The sequence below is a fragment of the Mytilus edulis genome, chromosome 4 (assembly GCF_963676685.1).
Source record: "Mytilus edulis chromosome 4, xbMytEdul2.2, whole genome shotgun sequence".
Classification (NCBI taxonomy): Eukaryota; Metazoa; Mollusca; class Bivalvia; order Mytilida; family Mytilidae; genus Mytilus; species Mytilus edulis.
The window spans coordinates 16,484,080-16,505,799 of NC_092347.1; the positions used below are offsets into that span (position 1 = coordinate 16,484,080).

General features: G+C 32.7%; 1 protein-coding gene across 1 annotated transcript; it reads right to left on the minus strand.

Moving 5' to 3' along the window:
* Positions 1-1,073: 1,073 nt before the first annotated feature.
* On the minus strand, positions 1,074-11,634 carry LOC139521276 (serine/threonine-protein phosphatase 6 regulatory ankyrin repeat subunit B-like). The gene is made up of 3 exons (XM_071314747.1): positions 11,566-11,634; positions 8,586-8,775; positions 1,074-4,873 (listed from the first exon to the last, which is right to left on the minus strand). The coding sequence occupies exons 1-3, from the start codon at positions 11,632-11,634 to the stop codon at positions 1,074-1,076; spliced, it is 4,059 nt and encodes a 1,352-aa protein (XP_071170848.1).
* Positions 11,635-21,720: the final 10,086 nt, after the last annotated feature.

Sequence of the window (21,720 nt, forward strand, 5' to 3'; positions counted from 1 at the left end):
ATACCGTTGGTTGTAAGGACACTTATGTATTTTAAGTATCCAATACGGTGATGGAAGATCCAGTTCTTCGTCTTTGGTTGAAATTCCAAAGGAACATAGAACAGACCTTTGATTATCCAGGATTTTCTCTTTGGTATGTGTCGTGAGGGTATATGTTGAGTTTCCAAGTGAAGTGTCAATACCTAAATCGTTTATCAAGCAGTTAATGTAATGAGTTTTACATACAAAAACGATGGGTTATTTTGGGCTTTATCTGCGGGAACAACAACATATTTGTCATAGATGTAGGATAAGTGTTTTGCAACCTTTGGGTCTTTAAAGATTGACGTAGCATGGGCATTAATAGACCCATTCAGTTTCATTATTGTGATTTGTATCAACTACCTAACCGCCTTAATCCATTCGGAAAGAGTGTCTATGTCTTCCTTCTCGCGATTAGCCCATTGCCTGGCATAATCCTCGACTGAATCCATCAACATTTTAAAGTTGTATTTCCAATTGATGGATTTAGGCTCACGATATTTCGGACCTTTCGATAACACATTTCGCAGGGAATTTATTATTTATGAGTTTGCTTGGTATCTTTCGTCCCTCTTTTACAATGTTGAGGGCACCGGTAATAACGTGGACAGCTGGATTATATGTATCCAGCAATCGTTCCCAAAAACACAAGTTTAGTGATATTCATTACTGATATCTACAAATAGCAGTGATTCAAAAAGACACTAAGTCAAATGGTATTTGTGAATTGTTTTGACAAATGCACTGAAAGAATTTGAAAACTTTTATATGAATGTAAATCTGGAAAAGTGATTCGGACGCACAAAAATAATGATTAGAAGTCTCTGAGGATATCATTATCTACTAAGTCAGTGGTTCGATACGGGCATGATATTTAACAACTGCAGCAGAGTGGGGTTATTTCCCACTCTTTTCAATGCTGGATTTTAACTAAAAAATACCAAACACCAAAATAACATATTTACTACTAGTATTCAAAATGTATCTGACTTTTAAGAATTGATAAATGACCGGCATTTCACTATTGAATTTTCCAATTTTATGTTCTGTTTTCAAAATTTTGTGCATTTCATTATCCGATAGTCAGTGTTTGTGTCATCTGATAATAATTTAAAAATTGTCTGAAAACCATTGGCACAGGCGGTCTCTGCTTCAGTTATACAAAGCTCACTACACTGATGATTAATGCGTTTTGTTTTTAACAAAGCTGATACAATTTTTTCATGGCCTTTCCAACATGCTAAATGTAAAGCAGTATAATTATTGCCATCACGGTGGTTAACGTCGTAATTGTGATTTAGAAAGACCTGAACGATATTAACATATCCTAGTAATGCTGCGATATGAAACGCCGATTGTTGTTTGTTATCAAAAATATATTGGTCAATTGAACTGTCAATAAGTATCTTCACAATATCCGCCCGGTTTTCCCAAGTGGCAATATGGAGTGCTGTTCGATGTTCGTAATCACATAAATTAACGTCACACTTGTATTTGATTAGAAGATTGACAATATGTTTGTACCCAAGGTACGTCGCTAAATGAAGAGGTGACTGATGATCGCAGTCACACACGTTAACATCACCATTATTTTCAAGCAACCACAGCACCATATCTGTTTTGTTTTGTATAACAGCTATGTGCAAAGCAGACGGTCCATCACAGCCATGTTTATCAACGTCACATTTATTTTCTAAAAGGAGTTTAACAATGTCGATGTCACCACAATGAACCGCACTGATTAATGGCGTTTCCCCTGTATCTGTCTGTTTGTTAATGTCGGTGCTTGCATTGCTTAAGAATATTTCAATTGTACTCATTTGTTTATATAAGCAAGCCATAAAGAATGGGCTATGTCCCGTATTGTCAGCTAAATTAATATCACCTCCATTTTCTAGTAGTAACTTAACAATATCTTTGAATCCATTACATGTGGCAATAAGTAATGCACTTTCGTTACTGTCATTCAGACTGTTGACATTGCATTTTTTCTCCAATAATTGTCTAACAACTTTTATATTATCTTGTTTAGTAGCGAGATGAAGAGCAGTTTCACTGTTGCTTTCACTGTGAAAGTCAATATCGATTCCTGTATCTAGCAGAAGGGGAATCATGTCATAACGTTGTTTCAAGATAGCAGTGTATAAGGGTGATTGTTGTTTGCTATCCCATGAACTTACATTGGTACAATATGTTAAAAGCATGTTTACAATTTCACTATTTCCATGTGCAACAGCTTCATTAATAGCTTTCTGAATTGAACTTGTCTGAATATTTTTTTTGTTAAGAAAAAGGGAAATTATCTTTCTATTACCACGTGTGCATGCCATGTCTAATGCTGAGAACTGTTTGTTGTTACGGAGATTGATATCACAATTATTTTCAAGCAGCAATTTCACTATTTCTACATGTTTTTTGAAACTAGCAATTATTAAAGGAGAATTTCCAGCCTGATTTTGACAATTAATAGTACTTTCATTTTGCTTATCTAACAGCAATTTTGCAATGTCAAGACTATTGTTCTGGCAAGCCAAATAAAATGGAGTTCCCCAAAAATTATCACTTTGATTTGCATCTGCCCCTCTGTCGAGTAAAAATTCAACAACTGATGTATGTCCTTTATTGGAAGCAGTAAACAAGGGCGTTCTTTGATTGACGTTACTTAAATTAACGTCTACATTTTTATCAGTAAAAAGTAAATTAACGATATCTATTAAACCTTTCTCGCTTGCAACGTACAAAGCCGTATTTCTTTTCTCATTTTCGATATTTACGTCACAAAAATTAGAACTGTTTAACAACTTATTAACTATCTCATTCTTTCCTTTTGACGATGCAATGTATAATGGCGTATTCCCATCCATATTACGAATATTTACATCACAATCTTCCTCCAACAGCAAGGATATAATGTCATTACGGTTGCCTTTGATAGCCATATGTAGTGGAGTTTGTTGTTGTTTATCGCATATATTTACATCACAGTCTTTATCTAGTAGACATCTAATCATATTAAGGTTAACATTTTTAATAGCAATATGCAGTGCAGTCTCCATTTTGCCTCCTTGTCGTTGAACGTTGATTTTGGCATCAACCCTTATCAGCTCCTCGACTATTAGAAGGTTATCATTTTCACAAGCAATTAAAAGCGGGGATTCATTTTCATGGTTAGGTTCATCTGGATAGGCTCCTTCTTTTAGCAAAAGTTTAACTGTTTCAATATATCCCTTTTCAGATGCTGCATAAAGCGGGGATTTGACAACTTTCTCGCAATAGGAGAGCCAAGCCCCTTTACGAAGTAACATTAAAACAATTGAGACACTATTATTACAAGCTGCAAGATACAAAGGTGTTTGGTATGCATCGTCGACTGCATTTACGTCATAGCCATTGACAAGTAATTGAGCAATTTCATGATACCCAAAACAACAAGCCATCATTAAACATGCATCTGGGTTCCGTATATACTCAATATGAAATTTCACATCGTCATCGTCGGTGTCATCAAAATCTTCAAATTTTACATTATATATATCTTCCGTATTTACAATAGACATTTGGTTCATTTTCTGTTTATCAATTATAAACACTGTCAATGCTTTATACCCATAACACACGGACAAATACAATGGCCATTTATTTGCAGCAAAAATTTCTGATAGATTTTCATTGTTTGTGATAAACGAAATGAATTTAAGTTGAAACGCTTCACACTTCAATTGATTAACTGCAAACACATTGAAAAATCTCAATTTTTCTACTTCTTCCCCGATCCTCTTAAAGTAAGATATTTCAAATTCTGGGGCGATAACAATTGAAAAAGGGTCATTTACTTTGTCTAATGATTTAAAATGTATTCTTTCGCAGATAAATCTCCCACGACTATGTTGCAATATGCTGTTAATTGCAAAATTTCCAAAGAAGAGAGCGATAATGTCAAATATCTTATTGTGGATTGCTTCAATTTCATTGTCTTTCTCTGTTATGTATGTTCCCTCGAATGATTGTAAACGCTCTAAAATATGCAGTTTGGTAGGTTTCGCCGGCAACTTACATTCTTCAATCACCTGATCTAACATATTATTGTCTTTTGTATTTTTTAAATCAAAAAAATCTTTTTGTATGCTGTTGTTAAAAATAACAAGCAACGCTAATCCTACAAATGCCCCATGATCTTTCATTTGCATTTCTTCTAATTCTTCTTGATAAATTTTAGTAGGATTTGTAAAAAACTCCAGAAAGTTAGAATTTTTGGATTTTGAAAACAGCATACATAGCAGAGGAAACATGTCAGCTTCTCTCATTATTTCATCTGTCAAAAGTTTAACGGTTTCCTCTCCAAGATGAGATTTGGCAATTAAACGTTTTTCACTTGTCTTCAAGGCAAACTCTTTTGATAAAATGTTACATTCATAAACATTTAAAGCTTTGGAAAACTTTCCAATAGATTTAGTGTTCCATACTTGAAGCCTGCTTGTTGCCAAAATTTTAATACCCGTAAACGTTAGTCGTTGTCTTACTCTTTCTCCTAAACGTGTCCACAAATCTACACTGTTTTGATCTAATAAATATTTCCCACAAAAATCGTCAATAATATAAATTTGCTTGCATTCCTTTTTAGCATATCGAATGATTTCATTTGGTTCGGATATCGGTAATATGTCGTATTCATCTGATTCCCTTAACAAGAGCGCAATATGACGCGCCGTTGCAGACTTGCCAATACCAGGGCTTCCTGTCAAAACAACAAATGATTTCTTTTTAACGATATTCAATATCTTGATAGATGTCGTAGTTATTGCATATTTTTTTTCATCTTTTTTCCAACCCTCAATTTCTTCTGCATTGATTTCTGAAATTACATACAATTGAATGTTTAATCTATCTGCCCTTTCATAACTTTATGTTAAGCATTTAGGACTGATCAAGAAAGGAAAAAGGTTCTCACTTTGTCATCACAATGCAGGAAGGCAATCTTTCTTATTCATTTCTGAACATCACCTTAAGGACAAACTTGACGGGTACAAGCAATGCAAAGAATGATATCATTGAATTATGTTTCTCGTTCTGTTGGTTGATATATTCGAGTGTTTTTCAGGTCTCATGGACATATATATATATATATATATATATATATATATATATATATATATATGTTAGATCTGTAAATTTGCTTTCGCAAATTTTAGGTTCTTCCCTCGCCGGGATTCGAACCCATGCTACTGTGATATCGTGACACATATTACATTAATTTGTAGGATCCTTTACTATAGATAATTTAGCTGATCTGTAACAATAACATCGTCATGCCTTATATATCATGTACTGTAGTACGCCGCTAGATTAAAACTGACGAGGAAAGGTAACACACGGCCAGCGAAAGCTCTTTTTTTGAGAGCCCAGGTGGTCGTGTGGTCTAGCGGGACGGCTGCAGTGCAGGCGATTTGGTGTCACGATATCACAGTAGCATGGGTTCGAATCCCGGCGAGGGAAGAACCTAAAATTTGCGAAAGCAAATTTACAGATCTAACATTGTTGGGTTGATGTTTAGACGAGTTGTATATACATTATGTACACAGCCATGTATCACCATCATTGATGGCGATCCGATGGATACATCTGTTGTAGAGTTGTCACTGACTCAGACGTACTTATATATATATATATATATATATATATACATAAAGGCAAAAATAGTATACCGGTGTTCAAAAGAAACAAATCAAAAGAAGAAAACAGATAAAAATACAATCATTTTTGCGTGACGGAGTCAAAAAGCCAGACATATCTTTCATGTTTTCTGCGTCGGCGACGTCAAAAATGTATTAGTTTGTGATTTTGTTTAGTTTGTGGGGAACCACAAGTTGTAGGTCAGTCATATTTGGTATGTAGTTGCATTATCATTGGTACATCTTATTTCCATGAAGATTTTTTGGCCCTGATCCCTTAATCAAGGTCTATTGACTTTGAAAATTTTGCTTAGTTAACATGTTTTTGTTTGTGATTAGGTCAGTTCAAGGGGAACCATTAGTTGGTCTTCAGTTGTAATAGCTTTAGCACATCTCATTTCCATGCAAAATATTTGGCCTTGTCCTTCAGTCATGGTTTAATGATTTTGTAACCTTTGCTTTTTTTTTTACATGTATTAGTTTGTAATTGGATCAGTTTAAGATGAACTTTTAATGTTAAGTCAATGGTATTTGGTATGCAAATTTATTGACATTTTAAATATCGTTTCCATGGAAATTATATAGCTTCACCCCTCTTCATGGTCATCAATTTAGAAAATTTTACATGATTTACAAGTTAATATATCTAGTTTTGTTTAAAAGGAAATACTTATAATAAGTCAATATTTGGTAATGATGTTTTAGCATTGGCACATCTTATTTACCTGAAGATTGATTAGCAATGTACCTCAGTCATGGTTCACTGACTTTGAATATTTGCCTTACTTATTTTGTATGTTATAGTATTGCTTCTTTAATTCAAAATTTGCATAATCAAAATTTTAAAAAAGCGAGACACATCTATGTGATAACAACAGTTTATTCAATTTGCTTTAGATTTTGTTTTTGCTCCGTACAAATGATTTAAACCCTTTGAATGTTGTGCCATTAAATTTCTTAACGCATTAGTTAACGCATCATTGTAAATATAACGGAATTTGATGAGACTGTCATCAAAGTGAGAGGGTTAGCGCTATAGAACCAGGTTTAATCCACCAATTTCTACATTTGAAAATGCCGGTACCAAGTCAGGAATATGACAGTTCTTGTCCATTTGTTTTTGATGCGTTTTGTATTTTAATTTTGCCATGTCATTATGGACTTTCCGAATTGATTTTCCTCTAAGTTCAGTATATTTGTGATTTTACTTTATACTCAGTAAAGGATAGGGGTTGAGCGCTCACAAATAATTTTATGCTCCTGTAACCCATGATCTAGTGATTTCGTTGGTTGCTGTCTACCATAATACTTTACTCTTTAGCAGAAATCAGGCCGTGTGTTTTCTCTCTTAAAGTGTTTCACACATTGTCATTCTGGAGCCTTCAACTTCGTACTTTATTTGGCTTTTTTAAACATTTTTTGGATGCGAGCGTCACTGATGAGTCTTTTGTAGACGAAACGCGCGTCTGGCGTATATATAAAATTCAGTCCTGGTATCTATGATGAGTTTATTTATACCTTATGATTCTAAAAGACACGGTTACCTATATTTGTTCAGATTCGGTGTCCTTGGTGTTTGATAAAAATTGTCTCATTGGAAAGCATACTAAAACCACAACTTCTTTAATGCATTTGTGTATCGTAGTATATCATTACGCAGGCACTTCTGGTAGGAATGGGGACTTGACATATTTACTGAATATTTGATCTAGATAATTTTTGTCTCGCCTTTACGGAGTCAAAAAGTGAAACATAGGTATGCTGTTTCCGGCGTCGGCGACGGCGACGACGACGGTGATTGCGTCAACAATGTATAAGTTTGTTATTAGGTCTAGTTTATGGTGAACCACAAGTAGTTGGTCAATGATATTTGGTATGCAGTTGTATAAGCATTGGCACATCTCATTTCCATGGAGATTATTTGGCCCTTCCCCCTCAGTGATGGTCTACAGACTTCGAAACTTTTGCTTATTTTACATGTATTAGTTTGTGATTAGGTCACATTTAATGGGGAACCACAAGTGGTAGGTCAATGGTATTTGGTATGCAGTTGTATAAGCATTGGCATATTTTATTTCCATGGAGATAATTTAGCTCCGTCCCCTTAGTCATGGTCTTATGACTTTGAACATTTTTGTAAGTTATCATGATTTGTGATTAGGTCAGTTCAAGGGGACCTATTAGTGGTAGGCCAATGTTTATTGGTATTCAGTTGCATAAGCATTGGCATGGAGAATATTTGGCCTCGCCCCTCAGTCACAGTCGAATGACTTTGAAACTTATCTTAGTTTACATGTATTAGTTTGTGATTAGATCAGTTTAAGATGAACTGCTAATATGAAATCAATGATATTTGGTATGCAGATTTGCAAGTTTTGTTTCCATGGAGACTATAAAGCCCACCCCCTCTTCATGCTTCATTGACTTTGAAACTTTTACATAGTTTACAAATTAATTTTTGTATATAGATTTGGGACGACTTATAATAAGTCAATGGTATTTGGTATGCAGTTGTACTAACATTGGCACATCTCATTTACATGGAGATTGTTTAGCCATGTAACTCAGTCATGGTTCATTGACTTTGAATGTTTGCATAACTAGTGCAAGATGTTAAGGTATTGCTATTTTGATTTTAATCAAAATTACAAAATGGCGAGACATATCTCTGTGATAACAGTTTATATTTATTTGATCAGTTTAAACTGTTTCTGTCTTAATATATAGAAAAAATAGATGTAGTACTTCTATACGTTCATTTATCGAACTAATAATATAAACAATACGTATTTTAACTGAAAAATATATGAAAAAAATAATTTCAGAAAAAGTGTCATGCACACAGAAAATGGTAGCATGTATCTAACATAGACTAAAGACAAAATTGCTGAATACCTTTTACATTCATCGGAATGGGGTCATTCAGTTCTACACTTAATTTTATTACTTCTTCTTCGACTTCTTTTAAAATATTCTGAAGTTGTTTTGCATCCATAACCAGATCTATGTATGAACTATCAAGTTTTGTCTGTAAGAAAGCATCACACTCTGCCTTTAATGTGCCACCGCCAATTCTAGATATTGCCTATAAGATATATAAATCGTCTAATCATAGCTCAGCATAATTTAAAACATTGAAAGGGGAGACCAGTCTTTTTTTTAAATATTTTATCAAATGTGTTTCACGATACTAGAATTAAGTTTATGAGAAAGCTTTTTTTTATAGATGAAATTGTAAAACTAACTACACTCGCAGGAGTTTGTTCTCTGTTATCATACTTGAGTTTACCCTGAAATATTTACATTCAACAGCACGCAAAATATTCGACGATATTGAGAAAAATATTGCCATAATTCCATAACAGTTAGATTCCTACCAAGCATTTACACTTATTATAGAAGAAATCTATGCAAGGAAGTGACTCTAAAGAGATTGAAACATAGACATTAAAAAACAACCTGTATAATTGATTGATGGTATAAAGGAATGTATGATAGGTTAAACGAAGGTGAGTACAATAAAATGTAGATAACGAGTATGAAGTAAACTCCTTCAAATGAAAAATAAAAGACTTTAAAATATATTATTTGTGGCAGTTGTCTTTTTTTAAATATTAACTGTGAAAAAGGCAAGAATTCCTTTTAACCCCTTGTTGTATGTCTGTGTTTTTTTTTTATCGTCAACAGAGGAGGATCAGAGGGAAAATAAGTTAACGCCATTATACTTGTGTTTGGTTAACTAACATGGTCACATATAGAACGATTTCATAATTAAAATTCCAATTCGAAAGAGTTGTTTGAGGAAAATAAAGGTTTATAAATATCTCCTGAACTTTTCGGCATCCATGACCAATTCGTCATCACTGAGAAAGAAATTTCAGACCAGTTAAAAATCTTGAATGTTGACAAACCAGCTGGACCTGACGGTATCATTCCTAGAATGTTACAAGAGGTTGCTAGATTTATTCATAAACCATCAACTAAGTTATTAAATATGTCTCCATCAATTAAACAGGTTCCACTGTTATGGAAAATGGTACATGTTAATACTATTTTCAAAGGATAAAATCATGGACTGTTCAACTTAACTCTAAGAAAACTAAAAATATTGTAATTACTAGAAGGGAAAAGGAACACACATATCGATATTATTTATAAAAAAAAGGCATGCTCTCGTCTATCTGTGCTTCGTCAAATTAGAAATTTATTAGATAAGAGTTCACGTATATGTATGTATCATGCATTTATTATACCTATATTAGAGTATGGTGATGTTGTTTGGGGCAATTGCTCCCAGCACGAGTCTGAGCGTCTTGAAAATATTCAAGTAAAATATGCTAGAATTATTACAGGATTACAGAATAATTCCTCTAGACAAAAACTTTATATTGAATTAGGATTAGAAACTCTGAAGAAAAGACGGAATAAACATAAGCTTATACTATTCTATAAAATATAAAATAGGATGACACCTACATACTTATATGAGTTATTTGAGCCATATCTTCCCAGACAAACCCCTTCACACTTTGAGGAATGAAAAAAAAAACTTTTCACCCGCCTCTTGCTACAACTAGCTCTTATTTTAATAGTTCCATTCCTACCACTATAAGAATTTGGAATAGTCTTCCTCTGAGTTTACAAAAATCCCAAAGTTTGAATATATTAAGAAGCGGACTGGATAAGTTTTATAGGACTGATGATATATTTAAACTTTTCAGCTATGGGATAAGGAAGCTTCATATAAGTCATTGTCCACTTCTACATTAATTCATTTATTCCATTAAGCAAGCTTAGTGTCGCTCCCAAGTCATATATCTATATTAGTTACGACTTATAAAGGATATTTGCATGTTTCCAGATACTTGAATAAAGCATGCGTACTTGCCTATAAAAATATAATTAAATATACTTTACATTTAGTTATTAACACTGTAAACATATATTTTCTCGCTATGTGTGCTCATAAGTAGCATGCATGTTCCACTATATTATATATTTTAAATACGGTTTTTGACAATTGATTTATACCTTGTACATGTAATATGGAGAGAGCTTTTATATCCTTTGCCTGTTGTACAATCCTTTTCATGTCTGAATGATTAAAATATGCTTAAAATCAAAAACCTTGACCAAAAAAAAAATCAAATAATAAGGCTATATTCTAGCTGTACAAACTTTTCAAGACTGAAGGATGTAGTCATTCAGGTTTAGAAATTTAACCTAATTTTAAACTATTTGCCCAATGTCAAGCACTTTTCTTTTTTCTAAGAAAACTCCAATAGCTTTTAAAAAGTCATTTCTTAAACTAAAATCTTTTCTCACTCTAATTCTCGAAATTGATGTCAATAACCTATAAATACTTTCAGGTTATTTTGTTCTTAAACAAATCTATTATAGTATCAATTTTAAATTCCAGATTTTTTTCAATTTTACCCCACTACATTCTTAAGATATTTCGTTTAAAGAATTTTATCTAAGAGACGTCATAGAGGTATTAAGGGATAGTTAAGATCTCAATGAAAATGCTTAACCCCGCCGCATTTTGTTTGCCTGTCCCAAGTCAGGAGCCTCTGCCCTTTGTGAGTCCTCCTCCGGGTGCGGGATTTTTTTTGCTGTGTCGAAGACCCATTATTGTTGACCTTCGGCTGTTAATTACTCTTTGGTTGGGGTGTTTCCATGCTATATTTTAGATTGAAGGTGTGATATAAAATTTGTAAATGTGATTGATATTGATATTATCACGGATAGCTGATACAACACGATTGATGTTGATCGTATTACAAATACAATTTATTTGTATTTACTACTAAGTATAATAATAAAGTGTATTACAAACTCAATCATATTCCCAAATTTGTTTTTAAAATATTACCATTATTACACAATTCCATATATCTGTAAACTCAGAATCCTCTATTGGTCTCTCTGATGTGTGTGCCATGGAATTTCTGTAGAATTTAATTCTAGACAAGTCTGCTCCTTTGCTAGTATCTGCTGAGCACGGAAGTGTGTCTTGTATTTGTATATTATATAAATTTCTCAGCAGACAAATCATTAATGTAACGTCCATATCAGATGAATTAACCTTGGCGGAAGCTGAAAAATGAAATATCCAATAAGCGCATGTATAAAAAAGATGACAAAAGTAAAATAAAACTATGCAAATAATGCGTTATTACTATGTACAACATACTTTACACAACATTTTAAAATAACAATTGATTAACAAATAAATGGACATTTTTTTTCCATAATTAGCAGAATACCGTGTTTCAATGTTAAACTGGTAATCGATAAGTTTAATGAAGTTTTACTATCTTCTAGAATAAAGTTGCTTTCTGTGTTGTCCCGAACTGTAGTTGAGTTTGAACTCAAGGGTATAAAATTCGCTTTAGCCTGATGGCTTTACTGTAAGGAACAGTTTTTTGCGTGACAAAAGTTGTGGTGTCTGTAAAAAGTAAAATCACAGAAATACTGAACTCCGGGCAAAATTCAAAACGGAAAGTCACTTATCAAATGGCAAAATCAAATGTAAAAACACATCAAACTAATGGACAACTGTGACTGTCATATTCCTGACTTAGAACATGCATTTTTAAATGTAGACAATGGTGGATGTAACCTGATTTTAAAGCGCTAAACATCTCACGTGTACGACAGTCGCATCAAATTCGAATATATTGTCTTTTTACAGAGTAATAGGACTTATTGAAATGGTATTAAAAGATTTGAATAATTTTCTACAGTATCGTTCCATCTTATGTCGAGAGCATCAATAAAACGGAGCCAATTTACCGTTTATCTTTGTTGGCTTAAACAGTTTTATCTTGATAATTACAAAACTCGAGATGTTTTAAAACAGGAGCAGTTGAAAGAATAAAGTTAGGGTATTGAAAACTACTTTATAAATCGCCATACTCTTTTACATAACCAAAACGAGTCTTACGGGTGCAATGAATGAAAAGAAATTGTAGGAAAAAACCCGTTTCCTAATAAACCCCAATGCAAAAACATAACTGCATTTAAACTAAAAATCAACGGAAACGCTTACGTTGCAGGAGAATACTCTATTCCGAGAAATGAACTGTGAACATCAATAGAAACAACAAGACGTGCAAATCTTGCACTCTAGCGTTTGAGAAATATAACCACTCTTAACTAGAACGATCAAATACACAAAGAACCGACAAATCTATCGATGAAGCAATAATACACAAACATCAGAAGTGTATAGCGGCAGAATAGAAAAAAAATCCACGCTATATGTAAATATGTTCTCAAAAGTGCAAAAGACATATTCAAAGCGTTATGATAAAAAAAAAAAGAATGGTTTAAAAACCATGTAAAAAAAATATGGCGAAAGTTTGAGAAGAAACCTCATACCAAATCAGATTTATAGAGACAAGGAATGAAATAACAAATGAGATTACAAATTGGATAATATTAACATAATTTACAGTTCTTCACAAAGGAAAATTAAATTATAAACGCGTATACAAATGTAGCCTCTAAAACAAGACAGGAACTGATTTTAAATACCAAAACTTGCGACAGCTTAATAGAGCTGTGGTGGAATCAACTAAAGAATACATACATGTAACATGATAAGACTCCAGAAATGCATTTTTTACATAAAGAAAAGAAAACATCACAAGAAAATTTCGGAATTAAAATTCCCTTAACAAATGAAATGACAAAATCGAAAGCTCAAAAGAATGGAAATCTGCTGTGATTTCCAGACTTGATACAGGTGCTTCCTTATGTAGAAAATGGTTAATAAAACCTGGTTTCATAGCTAGATAAACCTCTTACTAGTATGACAGTCGGATACATATTTTCTATTATATTGACAACAACGTATTAGCAAAACAAACAGAAATAAAGGTAAGATAAAAAAAAAAGTGGCATTTAGCAGTCAGCATTGTCTTATAATCTGAATCACTAGAAAACAGACAACTATGCATTACATCTAACAAACACACAGACTCAAAATGACATGGTACTTATACATTCAAACAAAAACAGAAGACAATAAATTCAGACCTGAAAGTAAAAGTAGTCGCAGTAACTAATAGCTAGCTAAAAGCAAATAACAACTAATTAAATATTATGCATGTAAGGCTAAAATATCAAAAAATCAATGGATTTAGTTTAAAGACGTCATCAACACTCAATGAAAAACATGATCGTGTGCAATTACGAGATACAGGTATGGATAGACTGTAGCGTTATGAATATGCATATACACAATAGAAATACAAAAAAATGAGCGATAGAAGAAATATTGCTTTAAATTTGTAATTATGTATTCCAAAATAGAAATGTATACTCACTTGAAGGTGGGTATAATATTTTCATTTGTGTCATATTCATAATTCTTTTGTTGAATAGCGAGTCAATGATAGTTCAATTTCGTCTGAGGGTCGATTCCAAAGAAGACGGATGAAAATGAGTATCAAAACATTTTCTAACTGCCTTTGGAGACATGCGGATTATCAAATGAGCCAAACGCAAGAAGTTACTCTCTTGTTTTGTCAATACAGATACGGTTGAAGTCATCCTGAAATACATAATCAGTCCTTGATCGAGTAAAATCTTATATAGTAATCAAAATGATTATTTTTGTCGGATATGTTAAATCAAAGGAACAGCAAACAGTACATGTATGACATTTTATGCTTTATTTCATGTTTACATATAAGAATTTCATTTTTACATTTCAATACAAAAAAATGCTTTGTCTGAAAGAAAAATGATATAATATTCACTAATTGAATCTGGAAGTAAAATTGATTGATATACTGAACATGCTGAAGTGTGAATGAACTTTGCTAATTGGTTGAAGTGATATGTATGGCACGCGAGAACCACACAAATGAGATAGTCACAGTTATCGGGGATCATGATGATAGATTATCAGTCGATCATGATAGATGTTTGCCGTAAATTAACCTTAGTTGTAGTTATCAGTCGTAAATGCATTCACGAAATTATTGTAGACAATCTATCATTATCAATCATGAATGCATTAATGGTCACAATATTTAACAAAGGAACGCGGGCACCACATTATTGATAAAAAAAAAAACAGTTTTACGGGCGATTCGAAAAATTCGTAAATGCATGTTACGCCTTGTTTTCACTAGCAATGCATGTGTACCCAATCACAATGGGTTATCGACCATGCAAAATAATTTTAAAAGTGGCATTTAGCAGTCAGCATTGTCTTATAATCTGAATCACTAGAAAACAAAGAACTATGTATAACATCTAACAAACACAAAGACTGGACGTAACATGGTACCTATACTTCCCAACACAAACAAAAGATAATAATTTCAGATCTGAAAGTACTTGCAGTTCCTGACAGCCAGTTCAAAGTCAATAACAACTAATACAAACATCATGCATCTATGATTAATGTATCAAACATTAAATGGATTTAGTGTAAGGACGTTCTTGCGATCTGTAGATCTGATTAAATTTGAAATCCTGTCCGATAATAATACTACCGTTTTGATATGATCTGTTTTACCGATACACAGGAGGCATTTTAAGAGACATATTATTTGTCGTGTGAGTTAGCCTTTTACTTATATAATTGTTTTTACATTACAGATTCTGTAAAATTTCAATACGTAATCTGTGGCATTATTCACTAAGAATCGGTTAACGAGGATCAAAAGGGAACCTTAAGTTCTGATTGAATATTGAGCCTTATTTGATTTAGTTTTTGGCAGAAACTTTCGCAACCATTCAATTTGCCAAATTGGCTGGATACTAGGAAGGCTTCACGCAGTTTTAGAATAAATATTTCCATCTTGCAAAATCCCTGATTAACTTTTGCTTGTTTTTCCGTTTCATTAAAGTGGCTGCAATGAAGTCGTGGTTTAGTTGAAGTGGATGATATGGTTCTTGGGTAAGTTGAAATGGATGCTATGAATTTGAAATATTTGTCAAAATTCAATATTTAATCTTCAAATAGATTAATATAGATTTTCGCTGGAACTTTCTTTCTTATCTTGTTATTTGGAATATCTAACTGTTGCCCTTTTTTGCAACAGGTACGATTGAACATTCAGGATTTATTTTTTTCATTAGGGCAATTTTGTTTAATTTGGTGATTATTCAGTTGTTCGAATTGTTATGTTCATGTAACTGTATATTTAACTGACACTATTTCTAGTTTCATGTATTGCACCCTCCAACAAAGACACATTCATGTTTGTCATTTTAACTGATAGAGTGAATAAACGATGCAAGATCATAAAAATATTACTACAAAGGTCTAATAATGTTACAGTAAAACCACCAGCCATTTATAATTAGAAGATAATAACCTAGTTCACGGTTGCCATTAGGTTTATCGAGAAATATGATCGTGAAAGAATGATCAAGCATTACGATAGGATCGTGAAAGATCTGGTATCGGATCTTTTATGTAATTCATTCTAATTCTATTTAAAATGTGTGAAAAATCTTCTGTGTTATCAAAACGTGGAATAAATATAAAAAAAAAGAAAAAAGGGGGAATACGCCTGTCTAAATAATTCAACTTTCTTGACTATACACTGCAATCGGATAAAGACAAAATGCAGTACTTTATGAGAAAACACAAAGGCGCAACACACGTTTAGGTGATTCATAAAAAAATATGCCTATAATCGCCACAATCCGATATTATATGTTATTCAGGTCTCACACAGGGAATATACTGTGACCTTCCCGGCTTAGAGTTTATATAGAGGGATATAAGCCCTAAGCCGGATATGTCACATTATATACCCTGTCTGAGACCTAAATTACACATATATTACGGGTTACCCGTGACTTAATGTTATTTTCCAGTGCAGGTATTTTTTGAACATTCACAATGCAGCATGTATATTCATTACATGTTTATCGTTTCTTTAATATTTTGAATAATCCATTTAAATGCACATTTTTTATCTTTACAATTTTTTTCCCGTTAAAAAACAGTTTCAATAAATTTTTTATATATCATATTTTGTGTTTGTATGGATGTGCATGTGGCTTTGGTTTTTTTACACATATACAGACCGCCAAAAGTTAAGCAACACCTATTTTTATTGCATCGATTTTTTATCATTCAAAAACATCAGTTTTAATATCCTCGGAAAATAGAAAATATTCATGTAGCAATATTTGTAACATATACCATAACAAACCATAAACTGTTTAGTCACTTATGCAGATTCTATGCATTCGAATTTTGCGTTCATAAAAATTGTGAAAATTACACAAATCAGAAACGCAATTTAAGTTTCACTGTTATTTATTTTTTTTACATTAATTAATCACCCAATATCATTAAAAGTCTCTACAATTAATCTTTGTTATGTTCGTCGTTACAGAAACCGATTCTCTTTTAACCAATGCCCTTGTTTAGCTAATCATGTTCCAGCGTCGATCATACGGTGCCTGGCTGTTAGGGCAGGTCCCTTTGTCAACACGACGGTCTCTTATGTCGATTCTATGAAGTCGTCAGAACCATGTTCGAACACTAACACGACCACCTTGAGATCTATGGTGTCTAAGCTGTGGAGCAGAAGTAAATGGGTTGGCCTTATCACGACCAATAAGCATTATGTCATCGCGATCGGTAATTAAACGGGGTCTTCTGGACCTTAGTCTATCATTTACAGTTCCTGTGTCAACATGACGTTGTAAAAATCTGACAATGACGGTGATGGTGTGATTAACATTTAAATGGTTACCTATGTTCCTAGTGCTCCTACCGACATTTGACATGTAATTGCTTGTCAACGTTCAGTCACAGGTAACTTACGCCTTACCATATAACACAATGACTTGGTGAGGATCAAATTTCACCTGTACGCGCGACAGTAGGAAGATGATTTAAAACGAAACAGTGTATTCGAATAAGTGCAGATGACCCTTAATAAAAAGTTGCTTTGCGTGTTTATCCTAGTTTAAAGTTTTTGGTCGTAATAAATTTTCTTAGTAAATTATAGGCAATTCTTAACACCAAACATATATATTTTTTTTGCAATAGTTTTGATGATCCGTTTTCAAATTTCATAAATTCAAATGTGACGTAATTTTCGTGCTTTTTCACCATCGTATGTGACGTCATTATTATGATTTATTGCGTTGAAACCTGGACTGAGTCGGGTGTGTCTATTGTGTTGGTCTTTGCATTATGTATTCGTGTTTGTTTTCTGTAATTAGTTAACACTTCAGTTTTATTATGTATATCTATTATATTCATTTAATAAAATTTACTGTTTGCAATAGCATTAATTGTTCTAAATGATAAGGATGTTCTTATCCCAAGCTTAAAAACATAGCCGTATTTGACACAACCTTTTTCAACTTTTGATCTTCAGTGCTGTACAACTTTGTACTTTTTTTCACTTTCGATCTTTTATATCTGGGCGTCACTAGTGAGTCTTGTGTGGACGAGGCGCGTTTTTGGCGTATTGAATTTTAAACCTGATGCTTTTTGTTATCCATTAATCATGTGTTTCTTTGTCTAACACGTTTTCCTATTTATTTGTATTGTAGTCCTGTAATATTATGTTGTCATTTCAATGTTATATTTAACATTGCCATTAAAGTGCGAGGTTTGGCATACCACAAAACCAGGTTCAACCCACCTTTTTTTCCTTTAAAATGTCCTGTACCAAGTCAGGAATATGGCCATTGTTATATAATAGTTCGTTTCTGTGTGTGTTACATTTTAACGTTGCGTCGTTTGTTTTCTCTTATTTTTGAGTGTAAATTCACATTGACGTGTTACGGTACTGGTCTATCCCATATTCATGTATTTGGTTTTGATGTTACATTTGTTATTCTCGTGGGATTTTATCTGATGCTTGGTCCGTTTCTGTGTGTGTGTTACATTGTAGTGTTGTGTCGTTGTTCACCTCTTATGTTTGGTGCGTTTCCCTCAGTTCTAGTTTGTTACCCCGATTTTGTTTTTTGTCCATGGATTTAGGAGTTTGAACAGCGGTATACTACTGTTGCCTTTATTTTGCAAATATTGCTATTTATATTTAGGTGGTGATTAACTTTTGGCGGACTGTATATATTGAAAAACCCAACCTGATATGTTCGGCATACGTGAAGGATTTTCTTATTTGCTGTGAACATAATTTTATCGTGTATGTAACAATTTGTAATAACACTTAAAACATCAAATTTAAGGTGGTACCTAACACTACATTGAGATAACTCTGTAAAGTCAGCTAAATGTTTTAATTACGAAATGTGATACAAAAGGTAACAAAGCTGTAAATAAAATTGCTATGGATGTATTATATGATCATTTCAAAAATCTTAATGCTCTTGATGAGCAGGATGATAACGATATTGTATTACCTAATAATATTACTGATTATAATATTGAATTAAATCGAGATATTACAGAAGACGAAGTATTATATGCTGTCAAATCATTGAAAAATAATAAAGCATGTGGCGGTGATCTTATATTGAATGAATTTTTGAAATATGGTACAGTAAAGTTGATGTCTGTTTTTGTAAGAATATTTAATATTGTATTTCATAGTGGTATTATACCTGATAGTTGGTCAGAAGGTTATATATGTCCAATATTTTTAGAATAAAGGTAATCCAAATGAAGTGGATAATTATCGTGGTATTACTATTTTAAGTTGTTATGGTAAATTATTTACTTGCATTTTGAATAATAGGCTTCATACATATTTGGAAAATTCTGGTTTATTGTGTGAAGAACAAGCAGGGTTCAGAAAAGGTTATAGTACGACAGATCATATTTTTAATTTGAAATGCTTGATTGATTTATACTTACATAGAGGTAGAAAATTGTATTGTGTATTTGTTGACTATCGAAAAGCTTTTGACTCTGTCAGAAGAGTATATTTATGGCAAAAATTGTTAAAATGTACCATTGATGGCAAAATGTTTAAGATTATAAACAGTATGTATAACAATGCAAAGTCTTGTGTGAGACAAGGCAACTCTTGTTCAAACTTTTTTAAATCCAATGTTGGTGTACGCCAAGGAGAAAATTTATCTCCTGTATTGTTTGCCATTTTCTTAAATGACTTGGTCGAATTTATGTCACATTCATATAATGGTTTAGTTGATATGAGTATTGTAGCACGTCTTCTTGATACTGATGAAGTCGCTGTATATTTTCGTTTATATTTGTTATTGTATGCAGATGATACTGTAATTTTAGCCGAATCGGCAGCAGAGTTACAAGCCTCATTAAATGCCATGTATTTATATTGTCAAACTTGGAAAATGCAAGTAAACATATCTAAGACAAAAGTTGTAATATTTTCAAGATCTAGACTTAACACAGATAATATTAACTTTAAATATAGTGGTGAAAGCCTTAATATTGTTACAAATTTTCAATACCTTGGTATTATATTTTCATGTAAGGGTAAATTTAATGACGCCAAAGCACATCTTGTACAGCAAGCAAGAAAAGCCATGTTTATAGTCATAAGAAAGGCTAGGAAGTTGAATTTACCAATTGATATGCAATTAGAGCTATTTGATACAATGGTTGTACCTATTTTGTTATATGGTGCAGAAGTATGGGGTTTTGAAAATTGTAATATTATAGAAAACTTGCATATGCAATTTTGTAAAATAATTTTGAAGGTAAAAAAAAGTACTGCTCATTGTATGATTTATGGAGAATTGGGTAGAATACCATTACATATTCTTATTAAAGCTAGAATGGTTGGTTTCTGGCAACGTATCATGTGTGGTAAAAGAGAAAAAAAATCATATACACTGTATTCTATATTGTATCAGCTTAGTAAAAGGGGTATCTACCACTCTAAATGGTTGTTAGAAATTAAAAATACTTTATATGAATGTGGATTTAATTTGATGTGGGATGATCAAATAACTGTTAAATCTGATAATATTAGTAAGAGCGCATTTGTTTCTAACCTAAACGATGTAAACGATTACGCGCGTAGTCGTTTAATCCATTTGTTTCTTACATTTTTTGGTCAACGTTGACATCGTTCATAAAAACGATGTACGCGCAAAATAATCGCGTAGTCGTTGATCGTGTATCGTTGAGACGTGTAAACGATAAAGGAGTAGGTCCGGTAAGGACCGATTTTGGCCTCAAATTTCAGGTTCATCTGTTGAAAGATTTTGACCACTTTTTAAACACTTAAGTGTCTATTTTATTTGAATTAATTAGTTTATGTGAAAGATTTTAACAGATTTAGTCATTAAAAACGATCCGATTCAAGCTCAAATATGAAAAATCTACCCAATATGCCGAAAAATGTCACTTTTCAGATGGTTTTTGGTAAAAATGAAAGTGGCCGCATCCGTGTTCATCCTCAACCTTTATATATGTTATGTATTATCATAAAATACAACTTACATTTCAATATTAAGGATGAACACGAATGCGGCCCCTTTCGTTTTACACGAAAACCGTCTAAAATCTAACTAAAATGCTAGAATTATGAGGATTTCAGTAATTTAGCATGACTTAATGGTGCTAGTACCGGATATATGTGCATTGTATTCAATTTGTCAAAAACAGGCCATATTTATGTAGCAGAAGCATTCTACTGTCCAATAAATAACTAAAGGTTTACATTTTAACAATTTTGTAAAACTGCTATATTTTTGGGCCAAAAAGGGGTCTTACTGAACCTACTCCTTTGTTTCTGCATCTGACGTTTAAATAATTACGAGCACGTGTTGTTTTCGCAAAGTCCTGGTTATTTATTTCCCGCACTTTTACCTGTTTGTTTACAGTGCGTGAGTGTAATCTATTTCTGTCTGACTACGCGGGGTCGATAAAGTTTATTAAACGATGTATTTGTTTCTAGCAGCTTAACGTTTACTAAACGATAGTCATCGATGACAAAATTTCGGGTTAGAAACAAATGCACTCTAAGAATGTCAAGAAATGTTTAAGTGATAAATTTATGTTGAACTGGAGTAATAATGTTATGAATTCTGCAAAATGTTTTAATTACAGAATATACATGTCTGATTTTTGTTT

Bases quoted from the DNA above. Each gene is read 5' to 3' on its own strand.
- LOC139521276 (XM_071314747.1), bottom strand. From the start codon at position 11,634: ATGGCACACACATCAGAGAGACCAATAGAGGATTCTGAGTTTACAGAT. The intron at 8,776-11,565 runs GTAATATTTTAA...TATATCTTATAG, and splicing joins TATGGAATTGTGTAATAATG to GCAATATCTAGAATTGGCGG. The intron at 4,874-8,585 runs GTATTCAGCAAT...ATGTAATTTCAG, and splicing joins CATTCCGATGAATGTAAAAG to AAATCAATGCAGAAGAAATT.